Genomic DNA, 15000 nt, shown 5'->3' on the forward strand with positions numbered 1-15000 from the left:
TCCAATTAAAGAACCTACGATCAGTTAGCAGATCGACAAGAAAGACAGGCACTTCGCCCTATCTCAGTGTGTTGTGGAGAAGGAAATGAATGGAAAGGCGGACACAAGCCCGCTTAGAAGTGGATTCCCCCTACTTATGACTGGACCTTAGGCCCAGCTCTTGCCTCCTCGCTTGCTCGATGCTTTTCTTATTCCTCATGTCTGTCTTCTGTGTTCGTAAATCCGAATCCATTGAGGATTGCATTAAACCTATGGAAGCCGGATATCCACTCTTCTGGCTTTTTGTAAACGAATTTCCAGATCCGGAAATAAAAAGGTACTCACACGGAACAACTTCTCCCCACTCCACGAGGCCCAACTACCTGGATTTGTCCAATCAAGGGAAGAAAGAAAGGAATAGCAGCAGCTCAGTAACTATCGTAGGTAGAGTCAGAGAAGACCTGAAAAAGATCTGAATTCAAAGATGGGTACTCCTTGGGTCGATCCTGCTATTGGTGCTACCCTTAGATAGAGCGTAAACGCCTTGTAGCTTTCAATGGGTTCCGTTCCAACTAGTCTTCTCATAAGCTGCTATTCCAGTATTCCAGTACTTATGAATGACTTATTGAATTAACGATGAGAACGTCTATCTGATTACATGAAGGTATTCGCTTTAGCGATAAAGCCAAGCAGGAATACCGATGAATCGATTCTTTTGCCAACCTCCAACTACTTTCTTAGTCTAAGCCCGTCGCGACTTAGGCTTACTTGCTCTATATTGAGGGGCTCCCCGCCTTATAGATATAGATTAGCCCAAATAGATTTCTAGATTTCCTATATTCAAAAGCACTTAGCGATAAATAAAACCTTTCGATGAGTGGACTCCTTACCTGGAATTGGTTATATCTTGCCAGAGTTGCTTGCTTTTCTTAAGCCAATTGCATTCCGGTCTTTGATCGATGGAATGCTTGCTTGAAGCTCTCTTCCTTGCACAAAATCTTTCGCTTTCTTCTTTTCCTCCCCTTCTTCCCTATTAGCGCTACGAAGCTAAGTGGTAATAGTGACCTTTGCTTTGATTATAGGTATCCCATATCTGAAGTAGATTCCCTGGCTGGGGTAATTAGGCTATTCAAGGCATAGATAAAGAAATGCTTTCATCATAAAGGAACAAAGCCTCAAACTAGACCAGATTCGATTCTTTTTGATCTTATACTTCGTATGGCCCCTTTCACATCCTAAGTCCTGTAAACACCGGCAACAAGAAGGCGGCCATAGCTCGAGGCTGAAGCACGGATCAGCGATTACCTACTGCCTCCTCCCCCTATCCCAGGGCAAGTTCTGCTTTCTATTGAATAATCTCAGAATTCTCCGTTGATACGACATGCTATTTTTTCCATTTATTCCCTTTTCCCTTCTTAGTGTAGTATTCTTCTTAGTTAATCCATGTCTCCTCCTTGCCTATTTAAGTCGCATTTGTCTTCCAGCTATGGAAATTGGGCGATGTTCCCAGCCTTTCATTGTTGGGTGCTTGCTCTTGCTTCGTCTTCGAGTGTCTCATCGTCTGATCTCTCCTATAGGGCCTGCCCATTCCCCTAGGCGATATCCTTTCATACACGATTCCTATGAGTTTCGTTGGCCGAATGCTATCGATGAAGCCTATGAAGCCTATGAAGCCTATTCTATTCTAATCTATTCTAATCTATTCTAATCTATTCTAATCTATTCTAATCTATTCTAATCTATTCTAATCTATTCTAATCTATTCTAATAAGGGAACTCGGTACCTTTCAGTGGTTCCATTGGTTCTATTGTCCAACGTTGCTTAGATCCATACAGCCCTTTTTTAGTGAACAATGCCAGAGCATCTCTTGCTTGACTTGTTGTTGAATGGCTTCCCGGTTGAATCCCATTTCTTGACTTCCTCGTAAGCTTCTCTTTCGCCCTAAGCTTCGGATCGATCCGTGGTAAAGCCTGGATTGGTAGGTCGATGTAAGCTCTTTCCCTATTGCCTTCAACGTAAATGAATGCTTCCCTGATCCCAAACTTTCGAGTTTACCTAGGATTGAAGGAGATTGACAAAGTGACCAGTCCCTTGACAGAAGAGAGTTGAAGGAATTTTAGGTGGCATTGAGCGTACCAGTAGACAAGACGATAAGACCAAAAACAGATAAGGAAGAGCTACAAGCACCAGCAAGAAAGCAGAGCTGTCAATTACCGATCAAGTAGACTAGAACACCCGATGCTTAAGGATTCGCTGTAGATCTAGCTGTAGAGCGAGGTATTGATTCGTTGACTGGCACTGGCTAAGAGGGGAGAGTTCGTACATTACTTCTTACTGAGCTTAGAGAAGACGAACCATAGAGAATATGGGATAGGTAAAGATAGAACATATACATATGGGTCTGGAAATCCGTTAGGATCGTGAACTATTAGTTTGAGTTCTGGGTAATTTTTCTATTAATTGCGCAGGAATATGAACAAAACACGTGCATCCAAACACTCGAAAATGCCTATAGTACTGCCCCAGTAAGAAGTTCGTGAGGCTGGATGGAATGAAGCTTCTTCCCTCTCTCTTCCCCCAAAAAAAGGAGAGAGATGTCCCGTCCCTTCTTTATGCACATCTACAGAGCCAGACACAAAGGTGTACAATCCGGTCCAAATCTGCGGTTCTTTAAGTTCATTCATTGTAGGTTCTCTTACTTGTTCTAGTGGCTGGCAAAGGCCAACCGAGAGGGGAGAACGAATGGCTTAGGAATCGACCGGTTCCGAGCAGACTCGTGGAGCTGCAGCTTGGATTATCGTAGAATAAGAGGGGCCGTCTTAGGAAATGACAACTAATAACAACAAAGACAGATGCCGCCGCTGCGAGGCGAGGGAGCAACTTGTCTGGTTTTTCGGTGCACTCATTCCCCTGTAGAGAATGAAATGAGGCCCCAGCTTGACTGGAGATATATAATAGAATAAGTTGGGCTCCTGTAAACTCGCACCAATAGCGGCACTGAGCGGCCGGAGATTGATGGAAAAGGCAGCTCTTAGCCCCTCTCCCCCCCCTATAGCCTACCTACTCGTGTTCGTAGCTCGATCGGAGGTCAAAACTGTGGTCCGGCGGAAAAACAGAAGTCATCCGTATGTTGTGATCATCCGTATGTTGTGATACGTGAATTGCTCAGTAGTGCTTCGCTGCTTGATGTTGCCCCGCTGGCGGAAATAGCTTAATGGTAGAGCATAGCCTTGCCAAGGCTGAGGTTGAGGGTTCAAGTCCCTCCTTCCGCTCCTGGCTTCGTCGTTTAGTGGTAACGACATAAGCCCCTTTAGAGATAGGGCGAGCAGTAAGCAGCCCCTTGGTTAGGCCCTCTCTGACTAAGAAAACAAAGGGGCAAGCCAAAACCTACTCCTAACGACGTTGCTGGCTTTTCAGCGGTTGCGCGCTTCTGTTTTTCAGCAGGCTTCTTCTAATATCCCAAGAAAGTAGGGGTTCTAACTAGAAGTCGCTAGCTAGCGCTAGCCTTTTCCCTCACTAATAATAATAAAGAGGCTGCTAGTTTCCGCGCGCAGTGTACTAGTGAATAGGAAAAGCGGATTTTTTTTGACTAATGAAAGATGGAGGTTGAGGATAGAACATGTTCGGTGCCTCGCCCTTGTCTCCTTCGCCGGAAACTGAAAATGATGGGAATCCTATCGAGAAAGAAGAGGCATAGGTTTGAAGATCTCGCCCTAATTCATAATGAATAAGCAGGAGAGGATGGATGCAATTCCGCTCGAGCAAAGCGAGAGGAGCGAGTGGAGTCGTAGAAACGAGCAGAGAAAGCGAGCGGAATACTTGGAGCGAGCATAGGAGCAAGAGGCTCGATCCCCTTTTCTTTACGTTTATGCTTCCCGGGCCTCCCCAACACACTCTTGCTACGAAATGAACCTCCCGCCATAGAGCAGAGATCTCGCCCTAATTTAGAATGAATAAGCCCCTCGAAAAGCTTCCCTTTTTCCTGAACTAATCGAGAGAGCGCACCACATTTGAGTGCCCCAAGACGAGATGGAATTCCATAACCTAAACCACTCAGTGTTGAGCTCCGTGACCGGTTCGACGGGCCAAGAATGGATAGGCCAGAGGGATGGGCTCATTCGACTAATCAGTGATCCCCCGGCCTACCTAACACAGATGTCCCTGAAATAGGGGATTGGTTGATCGGAAAGCTAGCTCAGGCAGGAGTAGGACATTCCATCCAAATCTTTCTGATCCGTCTTTCATCTCCTCTCCTTTTCTTTTAATGCTTCGCTCCTCTCACCATTTTTTCATCGGCAATTCTGACGGTTGTAAAGCGGAAGAAGCCCTTCTCCCAGCCCCACCAGCGCGTTTTTGACCCGTGAAAATGAAACGACGAATCTGTGTGCACTATCTATGGAGTGGAATGACTATCCAATATCTCCTCCTCCCTTTCTTTTTTTCCTTTCTCGCCGGCCCATTTCTTTTTTGATATTGTTTCTTATGATTGATCTGTAGTTCAAGGGCACTTTTCCTAATCCGAGTTTGAGATAGAAGAAGACCTTATTAAGCAAAAAAGCCGGGAAGGGGTTTTCTCTATTGATTTTGGACTCCCGTTCTCTTCTTTTTTTAGGGCCTTACCTTTACCTTTGAATAAGGGATTCTTCTCTTCCCCACGAGAAAGCCCTTTCCAGATGGAGTAGTGCATCTCTGTCTTGAAAGCCCGCCCGACAGATAGGAACTCCTCTCTCTACTGCCCCGAAGACTCTTTTTCGTGGTGGAGTGCTTCGAATAGGACCATCCCAGCAGTCAAACTCCTTCCTGACCCGGCTCACCTGCCTCTGAAGCTGGAATGCCTTTCTAGATTCTAGAATAGAGGCTACCCGAGGAATCGAAAAGTGTGAAGTGGGATGTGGAATGTGATTGGTGATGGATGGTGGTTATGAAATAAGTTCTGCATCAGATGATGAGTCCATGCGAAAACTTTCTCTTTTATTGGCGCCCGATAGGTAGGCTATTAGATTGAGTCGAAAGCCTACCAATTCGAGCAAGAGCTCAAACGGGGGAGGCGAGAAGATCGTCGATCTCAAGCTCCTATTGAATAATCTCTGAATAGTGAGAAAGAGTTTGCAAAATTCGATCAAATCGATCGAGAATCTCATCATCTGTTAGGCGGGCCAACCGACCGAGTTGGGCGTCAATGTCACAGAACCTTTCTTCTAGCCAAGAATCCCATTATTGATCGAATCGGCATTGGTCAATTCAAAATCTACCGTTTTAACACTCAGAAAAGAGGAAGACTCACTAAGACAAGAGCTAGGTAAGCATGGTCACTGTATCGGCGGTCGGGGCCGGCGCTCCGCGTTCTATCTAGGTTCCGCTCTTACGTACGCCCCACCTCACATAGAAGAACCCGTGTGAGTGGGAGGGAATTGAATCATTCATTCATCAGATACGTCTTCTTCCGTGATCCATTTCATGTCAACTCGAATTAGTTATCAACATGCCTATATGCCTATTTGACTTTACAAAGGGAACGGAACGTCGTTTCCCGGGGGTTCTATTCTCATATTCTAGCGTCACCGTCAGCATTTGGTACTCTCGCGATAGCTTCCAATAGTTCACTGAAAGCTTTTGGTGTAATGAACCGCAAGCCCTGAAGAAAGAAAGACATAATCATAATAAAGGGTTGGTTGCGGGATTTGGAATAGAGCGACGGTGACGAAGGTTACCGACTTTCGGTGGACGGGGAGCCCCATGAAACATTAAGTCGTGAAGTCGAACAGCGTAACGAGTAGTTGGCCGCTAAGGAAGCCTTCGCCTACTTTCTTTGATAGGCATAGCATTGCAAGCAAATAGAGAGCTTACCCTTTCTTTCTATTAGAGTCGCGAGCTTGTTTACGTCGGTCCTAAAGGGAGAACCGTCGCTATATCCCCGCGTCCTTGCACGGCTCCTTCTTCGAGCCCTCCTTCTCCCTTCCCCCCATCCACGTTCCTACCGGCCAAAACAGGCCTATGGAGTATAGCCAAGTGGTAAGGCATCGGTTTTTGGTACCGGCATGCAAAGGTTCGAATCCTTTTACTCCAGATTATGAATACCCGATCCGGATGCCCCCACACAAAGCGTCTACGATGTCCTTTTCGGGAATACGACCAATCTTGCCTTGTGGATCAACTTGCGCCAACCCCTCGTTGAACGCTCGAATGCATTCTGTCTTCCAATGCTTACGCTGGTCCTCCGAGAGAAACTCCAAACTCTCTTATCTGGTACAGAACTTGCCCTAGAGTTATTGCCAGATTTCATCTCAAATCGAGCTGCAGTTCTTCTTTCAAACCGGATTGGATTCCACTGCTTGAATGGATCCCTATCCGGTTCACCATCATCTAAGATAAATGAGTTAGTGCAACTAAACAAAGTAACTAGGGGTGTGTCTTTCTTGAAGGTGGTCTTTCCCTCGCCTCGAATACAAAGGGTTTACCCAGGTCTTTACGGAACTGAGCTATGGATCAAGATAGGAATCCGAAGACGACACACCTCGAACTTGAATATCAACGAGGGGGAGTCCTAGAAGGAACAGGATCTTCCAACTCAATCAGATGCCCTTTTAATATTAATAGTTTGGTAGTCCAATTCCATCCGCTGTCTCCTTCTAATCCGGTGAGTGACCTGTGGAGGTTTAGTTGCTTTCTCCTCGCGTTAAGAGCCACGGGGTCTTTTTTACTAACTCGTCTGACTTCACTTAGTGTTAGTAGCGGGAATGGAGAGGCAGTCTGTCCTGAATTGGAAAGACGCTACGAGAAAGAGAGTGATCGGTTGACGACGATAAAGTCAAAATAGATGGGCCCTCTCTGACTAAGAAAACAAGCCAAAGTCCAATCCTCTAATGTGCCGGGTGTTCCGACTCCTAACTACCTTCTATTTCTTTCTTTTTCACTGTCTCATTGCTTGAGCGGCTGCAGTGGAGATTCCTAGTGACTACTCTACTCTGACAGAGTCAATATGCAACATGTAAGCTAGATTGCCACCTTCAAGAAGTGTTTGAATTCAACCACTTCATATAGCACTAACTCTCACCTTAGAGCTGTGGGGGTTTGGAACCCTAACAACTATACTCAAAGGGTCAGGAAAACTCACAGCTTCTATCGCCTCTCCATACCCCAAGCCCATAAAGCAAGCCATCTCTCCATCAAGGAGAAGCCGGCCGGGTCAATGCTAGGATCGATCTTTTCCACGAATACACCAATAATCTTGATTTGCTTATTAGTTCTAGGATCTCCACCCACGGTTGATTCATCAGTATGCTATGTACTACATTAGCAAAACTCTGATTGACTATGAAAAGAAGTAAACACCGTTGGAAAAGACTTGCCAGATTAGGGATTGAAGACGTAGAATATTCTGATACAACCCTCCTTTATGAAATTGTTCATTCTTGAGGAGAACTTGCTTCCTCCCCTTCATTCAGCCGGAGCTGGTGAATTCAATGAGAGATTCTTTAGCCAAAAGGCGGGTGGCATTTTCCGGAGTAAAAGGCTATTTTATTACTATGACTGGCTTTTATTTCATTTTCCGGGGGTTTTCAAAAAAGTCATCGGAAAGCACTTCTTCTATTACTGATTTCATCAAGTCTCCTTTTTTGCCGGGTTTTATCAACTTCCCGGTGGGAAGCGGGAAAATCAATACTAAATGAAGGAATTGACCAAATTTCCCGTCTTTTTGCTTGCTCTTCTCTGATAGTTTCTTGTCTTCCTTTACAACTGAGTTGAAGCAGTTGCTCTAAAGTTCATCCTTCCTCTGATAGTTTAGTTTGAACTTCAAGCATATAGAAAGAGGATGGGACAGGAAAGTAGCTTCTGTTCAAGTTGATTCCTTTAAACTGACTCTTCGATTCAAGAAAGAACTGATACCTTGACTTTATGAATAATGCTTGCTCTCGCCTTATCAACTACTTGTTAGTTTCATGAGCTCTTGCTCGTCAGTGGATTTGATAACTGACCTGTAAGAGTTCGATGCTTTGACCGGCCCTATCATGAGTTGCAAATAAACCGTCGATTAGTGGTCCAGGAGCTTTTTCCTTCCTTTTTCTGAGTTGGGTTGCAATGGAGTTTATTTGCCCTCCCTTTTCCTCCTATTTGAATCGTTAATTCCACCTTAGCCCATGGGCACATTGAAGCTACCCGTAGATGTGTAGTGAAGGAGTCGTTTGCTGGGGAAGATAAATGGGGAGTAATCCCTTGGATGAGGCCATAGAGAGAGCGCCTGTGGTTGGGAAAACAAAAGAGGTTGGCACAAATGTTGTGAATTGATATAGCTTCTTTAGAGCAGGCGATCGTCGATGTGATGTATATATGAGGCATGCTGATCCGCCCTGACTAGCCTTTTCCGATCTCTTCAGGTTGCTGACGCTTCTTTTTCAACCAGAAGCCCTTCTCTAAATCATCTGAATCTGTAAGGCTTCATTGCAACATGAGAGAGCTCAACAAATGGGTCAACTCCACTTTCCTTGAGCTGATCCCTAAGGTTGATAACCCGGAGGTCTTTGAGGAGTTCAGACCTATCTCATTGTGCAACGTGCTTGTAAAGCAAATCTCAAGAATTTTGGCGAATCGGCTAGCTATTCTCTAGGTTTCCGTGCTCTAGCGCCCTATTCCCTATTGCTTCGGTAAAGCATTCGAGCTAGCCCTTCCCGACATAAGACACCAACAACGAAGAACAAGGAGCTACATTCAATAGCTCAGGGATTTGGACGGAAAGCGTAAAGGAAATATCAGCTGGGATAGGAAAGGACTTTAGGAGTTGATTGGCTGCCTAGTTGATGAGAGCACTAGGAATGATATCCGAAGCCAAGAACGAAACTCCTGCTCCACTGGGAAAAGGATACCCGGGCCAAGAAGGGGTCTCTTCCCGAGGGAAATCGAAATAGTTGTACGAGCATCATATCTGAGTCCACAACTTCTTTTGGTTGAGACTAGGTAGCTCTTCTTCCTCGTAGCTAGTGGGAATGGTGCTTTTGGGGGCAACCCCAGGGAGCAAGCAAGGAGAAGATAGCTGTCTTTGCAGCCTTACTAGTAATAGTAGCCCGCACTGTCCCTTTCCACGCAAGAAGACTTTCCCTTTTAAATAGCCCAGATAGCTGCCCCCAGCTCCTTTGCGTATAGCCTTGAAATAGTGCTCTGCGAACTACTCCTTCGAGTAGGCTCCCCGTGAGGGGTCGGATCTGTCTTTTCTACGTGATATCTGGCCGGTCAATGTCATTCTTTGTATTGCTTGACTGGAGTCGTCCCTAAGGGCCCGAAGGCCCAAGAATGAGTGAAGGCTGCATTCGCTGAGCCCGGCAGCTCTGATTGATTGTTGGACTTACTAACTCTATGTTTGATTGACCGAAAAGAACAAAGACAACCTAATATTTTAGAAAAAAAGGTTCAGCTAGGTCTAGTCTATACTAAACAACACGCCTTTTTTCTTTATGTTGAGCAAACCGGTTAGCTACAAGGGCTTCCTCGGCGCGGAAAGCATCGAGGATGTAGGACTTGCTACGAGTAGTTGCAGTGGGCATGAGGCAGAACATCGGAATGGACTACTTAGTCTGGTTTACGCAAGGGATGAAGTGGCTGCTTCGATAGCGCTAGGTCTGCGCTTGGGCTTAGGCTTTGGTTAGGTAGAGTGAGTTGAATCTTTAGACGTCGATTTTCAATTTGAAAAGGCTCGTAAAGACAACGATGGGCAAGCAACATATTAATAGAGAATTCTAGAATGGGAAAGCAAAGCATAAGGCCTTCCGAGGCCAAGAACTTGGAGGTAATCTGAGGGAAAAAACCTATCCAATAGGAAACTACAGATTCTACGAAACTGAAGAAAGAAAGCGATCAGCCGTAGAGGGCTTTCAAAGGGAAGAGCAAAAACAAGAACGAGGAAAGAAAACAACACATCCACTTCTGAAGACGCGGGATAGAAGACCTTCTTCGAACCAGAGACAGAGATAGCTGACCATTCCCACAAGCCAAAGGGACGAGCCAAAGAAAACTCAGAGCTAAGAACGATCAAGCAGCTGGAAATGCAACTACTCCGACTGAAAAGACAAAGACTTCCTCAGACACTTACCCTGAATCTACCTCGGGTCTTGTAGATGGTCTAGTTGAAACATAGACTTCAAGGGATGAGAGAAAAAGCAGAGTCAAGAGCTTTAAAGGGAGTAAAGGGGAAGGCAAGAAAGTATGACCTAAGCAGCTTTGGTCGGAATGTACACCTTTAACTCCTTCACTACCGGGAAGAGTTGAAACAAAGTCAAATACGCGTTGAGTGGAGGAAGAGCTGTAATTCGATCAATTTACCGGTATTTCTTCAAACTTGAATCTCATCTACAGAACGAGGTATGGTATTCTTTGATTAAAGCTTAACAAAGACTCGGCAAATCAAAGAACAAGCGGTTTCAGTTTATTCCGAAGTTCAAACTCCCATCTATGAGGTCGGAAGCTAGTGAAAAGATCGAGAAAGAAGGAGCGTAGGAGCGTAGGGAGGGATACTTTCGAAGGAATCCGCCTACATCACCACTTTGGTATGGAAACTCTACCTTAGAAGCATAAGTGGAAAAATTCAAACTTACCGGTATCTAACCATGAGAACATGAGTTCCCGGTCGGTCGATGATACCTATGAGGAAGGAGTATTTAAACCCCGAGTTGAGTTATTCGTTATCGTTCTTCCTTCTTTGAGTGTTGAGTTCGGACGAGGAAAGCAATAAGAAGGAAAGAATCATAACTATACACGCCCAGCTTCTCTGGCAAATAGAATCATACGTCCCGTATCGAACTCAGGAAGGGAATCAATGGGAATCTAAAATGAACTTTAGAGCTGCTGCAAGGAATTAGCAGGAACCAGCAAGGAAAAAGGAATACAACTGAGCAATCCAACTGGTATTGAACCGGATACCATAAAGAGTTCAAGTTCGATCCATTAGCGCCCAGAGGCAGCGCACGCCCGACAAAAATCCTTCACATTTGTCGTAATGGTAGGCCACCGGAGTCCTGCCAATAGAATCTTTCTTACTGTGACTTCAGGCTCCTCTTCTATATTGTTGCAATAAGCTGGGCTATCTCTTGCTTCAATTTGCAGCGGTTGCAAGTCAACCCCACAGTCTATCTTAGTCATTGAGGCTAAAGTGGGCAGAGCATCTGAAAATTTCTCCAATTGCTGGGAGAGAGATTTCTGATAAGGGATCAGACCATTCCTGGTGTTCGAACTAGTCATTAATGGTCGGCTTAATTCGTATCCTTTCGGTATGTGTTGTGAACACTTTCATTTTGAGCCTCTCATCTTCTCTAGAGAAGCAAAACTCTAACGGATAGAACAGATGGTCCAACTACAACACTTTTTCTTTTTAATTACTTCCATGGTCGTGCCTCGTGGCACGGCAGCACCCGTACTATTGAAATGGTTCGTCAGTAGAGATGTTCCCACAGGTGCCCCTTTTTCCAATGGTACTCTAATTCCTATTCCTATCCCTGAATTCCCTCTTTTGGTCTATCTACATTCAAGGAAATTCATACGCTCCACAGACGGAGCAAAAAGTAGAGTCTTGGTCAGAGCAAGCCGTCCTATTCTATTACCAGACATAATTGGGAGAAGCTCATCCGAAACTAGAGCTAGAAAGGCCCTATTTCGTTTCGTTCCCGTTCTTCATTTCCTTCTTCTCGAATCCAAGGGGGACTTACCATATTTAGAATCTTTCTGCGGTGTGCTCCGTTTACTATTCTTTCGTACTTTCTTCTTTGTACCACGCGATAGGTCAGCGAAGCGTGAGCGGGCGCGGAGAAGGAAAGGCCAGGAACTTCGGACTAACGGGAATGAGCAACGACGAAATGAGAAGATGAGGTGCCCCGGGCACCCCCATTTAGAAAGAAGGGTCGAAGCTTTTCGGCCTGTAGCTTTCCCCGTCCCCCCTTTGTCGGGGGGTGCTTGTGGGGGGGATGCGCCACCAGAAATCGGGCTTGAAGCTCTCACCTTACCAACAAGCCGACAGCTGATTTATGTTGGTCACGACGACTACCAAAAAGCTCCAATGAAGATGAATATTTCACATGGAGGAGTGTGCATCTTTATGTTGGGTGTTTTTCTGTCGTGCGACCCGGCGGCTTATGTGCGACCTGTGGCCCACGCCTCCTATTTGTTCAGGGCGGGCGGCGTGAACTCTGATTCGAGGAGGGTATTCAATCCCGCCGCTGAGATGCTCAGTTGACTCCTTAACCTTGATAGGAAGATGGCTTATTCAATAATTCGTGCATAAGGGTAAGGAACTTTGGATGAACTAATGCGAATGGGTGTAAGCTTCGTTGCTCGGAAACACCCAGTGCTGACCACACTGAGAGACACGAAGGCGCAGGTAAGGCCAGTTGGCGAAGTGGCGTTAAGCATTCCTAGCGGTACGAAAAGAGAGGTCGTGATGATATCATCTACGTCCGTACCGCTCCTCGTGGAGTAGATCCCGCATCCAACCAAGTCTTTGACCAGGGAACGGGAGAATTCCCACTACCGCTGGCAGGCCAGCCGGGCCGTGAGCGCGGTGGGAACGGGCTTCCCAAAAAGCCGGCCCGGGCCGGGGTCAGCATAGTAGAATGAAGGGGACGGCCCTAATGTTGTGTTGGCTTTGCCAACTTCTTGGGTTTCGGGCGGAGAAAAGCGGACGTGGGGACTCGGGTCGGGGCGCAGCGTAACTAAGAGAGCCATTCCATTTAGGGCGGGACAGAATGGGCCGGCACGGGCGGTCTGGTGTCCGAGCCGATTGGTCAGACGACGACTACTTCTTAGATTCTTATTATTAGCCTACCCCGGAATTACATGGGATGGAATAGAAAGAACGCGAAAGGCTAGCGCAACAGGGTCGGTTTTTTTGTGGGGGATAAGCTTGTGAAGAAGGAAGCTATCCCCGCCCCGCTTTCTTTTCACTAATAATAATAAAGGGGCTGCTAGCTTTCCCCATCTCTCCTAAACTTCCCCCGGTCTTCGGCCCGAGCTGTATGAGGCAGAAACTCGTCCCACGTACGGTTCGGAGGCCGAGCCCCACCCCAGCAGTCAGGGTGCGACTTAGGTCAACTAACACAAAGCATATAGAGTTCACTCAACGATTGCCTTTGGGTTCCGAACGTAATATGGGGAAGGAGCGTTGTTGTTTGCGAGGTCTCGATCATTTACATGGACCCACTTTTCATTCCATTTGTGGGAATTTGATGATCTATAAACCGTCCCTAAGGCTCATCTTTGAGCATGATGAATCACTTCGTGCCGACCTGTTGCCAATCCACTTTCCGACCTCATATGAGAATGGAAAACTTGAGCATTTTCTGCATCGGTGGATGAAGAATGGCGAACATAATAATTTATGGTTGACCATGTTTCCAGAAAAAAGATACTTTCGAGAAAGGACGAGCACGACTGAAGTGGCTATACATACTAATCTATTTACGGATCTATATGCTTTGATTGGAACTGGAAGTTCCAGAACAAGCGGCTGGTATACCACCATAATGAAACTGCCTTTTCTTTTTTTTATTCGGATCGGGTTTATGTTGGCTTCGTTGGGAGGCTCGCGTAGTTTGTTACGTCAGCGGAAAAAGGATAAGTTGCGTTGGAATTGAGAAAGTTCCGTGGAGTTCATAATTGCATAAAAGAAGTCAAAGTAGGAATTATAGAACTTATGGCTGTACTGGATCCACAGGGAGATTGGGCTGGACGGGGAGCTAGAGCTCTCGATAGTACAAATTCCCTAAGTGGGGAACCATCCTACAATCATCTTCAATCCCTCTTGACTCAATTGGAAGATAGGGGGGTTGATTCCCCGGCCTTTACTCAATTACAAAAAAAAAGGTTACCCTAAACTTAGAGAAAGGATCCAGATAGCCTTTCTACATCATAGACCCACTTTGTCTTTCTTATTCACCTTATGACTCTATCTAAGTCTAAGATTCCATTCGAAGTAAGAGGATTCGATGTTGCACCATTTTCAACTCTTATCGGGATCCGGAGTTTTTTGAGAAAAGGTCCCATCCTTCAATATCATGATTGGGTCGACCAGTCCAGATCATGAGTGAATAGAAAATCGACAATGTACATAGCTCTTCCAGCTGAAATACTTGGAATAATTCTACCACTTCTACTAGGAGTAGCCTTTTTAGTGCTAGCTGAACGTAAAGTAATGGCTTTTGTGCAACGTCGAAAGGGTCCTGATGTAGTGGGATCGTTTGGATTGTTACAACCTCTAGCAGATGGTTTGAAATTGATTCTAAAAGAACCTATTTCACCAAGTAGTGCTAATTTCTCCCTTTTTAGAATGGCTCCAGTGGCTACATTTATGTTAAGTCTGGTCGCTCGGGCCGTTGTACCTTTTGATTATGGTATGGTATTGTCAGATCCGAACATAGGGCTACTTTATTTGTTTGCCATATCTTCGCTAGGTGTTTATGGAATTATTATAGCAGGTCGGTCTAGTAATTAGGGGGCGGCCGTTCGGTCGCCTATGATACTAGGACCAATAGGTCCAAAATAGGTTTGTGCCGCAGGTGTTGAACGATCTACTCTACACAGGTGTGGGCTTACAGGGCTAGGGCGCTATGTGAATTGCCCTTTCTTTCATTCATCAATAGGGCCCTGGTCGGTCACTTTTCTGGGCCGGGATCGATAAGTAGAAGTCATAAAAAAGAGATCTTTCTATTATTATTATTTGATTTCTATCTAAATAATAGAAAGTACGAAAAAAAAAGATTCGCTGTCTTTTCCCTCTTGACTAATGCTCTTTTCTTCTTTGTCAACGCTACTAAGGACCTATAGGTTTGCCTACTTGACTTATGAAAAATGGGTTATTCAAAAAAAGGAAAGGGCGCTACTTAGTTTCGCAAGCCTTTGTCATTGTCAGTCAACTAAGTAGGGCCTGAGTCCCCCTGCGAATCCGTAAATCTGAGGAGCATGCCGCAAGAAAAGGATGGTCCCCTATGCATTTCATTCTTTCCGGAAGGGAAAAAAAGTACCCCCATCATAGTGAACCTCTCCTT

General features: G+C 45.5%; 4 protein-coding genes and 1 non-coding gene across 5 annotated transcripts in view; 4 read left to right on the top strand and 1 right to left on the bottom strand.

Annotated features, from left to right (window-relative positions):
- The first annotated feature begins 3180 nt into the window (after positions 1–3180).
- On the top strand, positions 3181–3252 carry TRNAG-GCC (transfer RNA glycine (anticodon GCC)). The gene has a single exon. It is a non-coding gene; the product is annotated as a tRNA-Gly (tRNA).
- A 7128-nt stretch (positions 3253–10380) lies between these two features.
- Positions 10381–12194, top strand: LOC127256114 (cytochrome c biogenesis CcmF C-terminal-like mitochondrial protein). Its single transcript, XM_051282324.1, has one exon. It carries the CDS (start codon positions 11310–11312, stop codon positions 12192–12194), a length of 885 nt encoding a protein of 294 aa, XP_051138281.1. The 5' UTR covers positions 10381–11309.
- A 774-nt stretch (positions 12195–12968) lies between these two features.
- LOC127265956 (cytochrome c biogenesis CcmF C-terminal-like mitochondrial protein) lies at positions 12969–13626 on the top strand. The gene has a single exon (XM_051296387.1). It carries the CDS (start codon positions 12973–12975, stop codon positions 13588–13590), a length of 618 nt encoding a protein of 205 aa, XP_051152344.1. The 5' UTR covers positions 12969–12972; the 3' UTR covers positions 13591–13626.
- A 15-nt stretch (positions 13627–13641) lies between these two features.
- LOC127239157 (NADH-ubiquinone oxidoreductase chain 1) overlaps positions 13642–15000 on the top strand; it is a 2351-nt gene continuing 992 nt past the window's right edge. Inside the window, exon 1 of the mRNA XM_051257549.1 lies at positions 13642–15000. This exon is cut by the window's right edge and continues 992 nt beyond it. Within this exon, the coding sequence (XP_051113506.1) occupies positions 14058–14447 (390 nt within the window). The 5' untranslated portion in view covers positions 13642–14057 and the 3' untranslated portion in view covers positions 14448–15000.
- LOC127251536 (uncharacterized) overlaps positions 14982–15000 on the bottom strand; it is a 3427-nt gene continuing 3408 nt past the window's right edge. The window contains 1 exon segment of the mRNA XM_051278965.1: positions 14982–15000. This exon segment is cut by the window's right edge and continues 314 nt beyond it. Coding sequence (XP_051134922.1) covers positions 14982–15000 — 19 coding nt within the window.

The sequence above is a fragment of the Andrographis paniculata genome, unplaced genomic scaffold, assembly GCF_009805555.1.
Source record: "Andrographis paniculata isolate CXL003 unplaced genomic scaffold, ASM980555v1 Contig100END, whole genome shotgun sequence".
NCBI classification, from domain to species: domain Eukaryota; kingdom Viridiplantae; phylum Streptophyta; class Magnoliopsida; order Lamiales; family Acanthaceae; genus Andrographis; species Andrographis paniculata.

Coding starts and splice junctions, on each gene's coding strand:
- LOC127256114 (XM_051282324.1), top strand. CDS start 11,310: ATGGTCCAACTACAACACTTTTTCTTTTTAATTACTTCCATGGTCGTG.
- LOC127265956 (XM_051296387.1), top strand. CDS start 12,973: ATGAGGCAGAAACTCGTCCCACGTACGGTTCGGAGGCCGAGCCCCACC.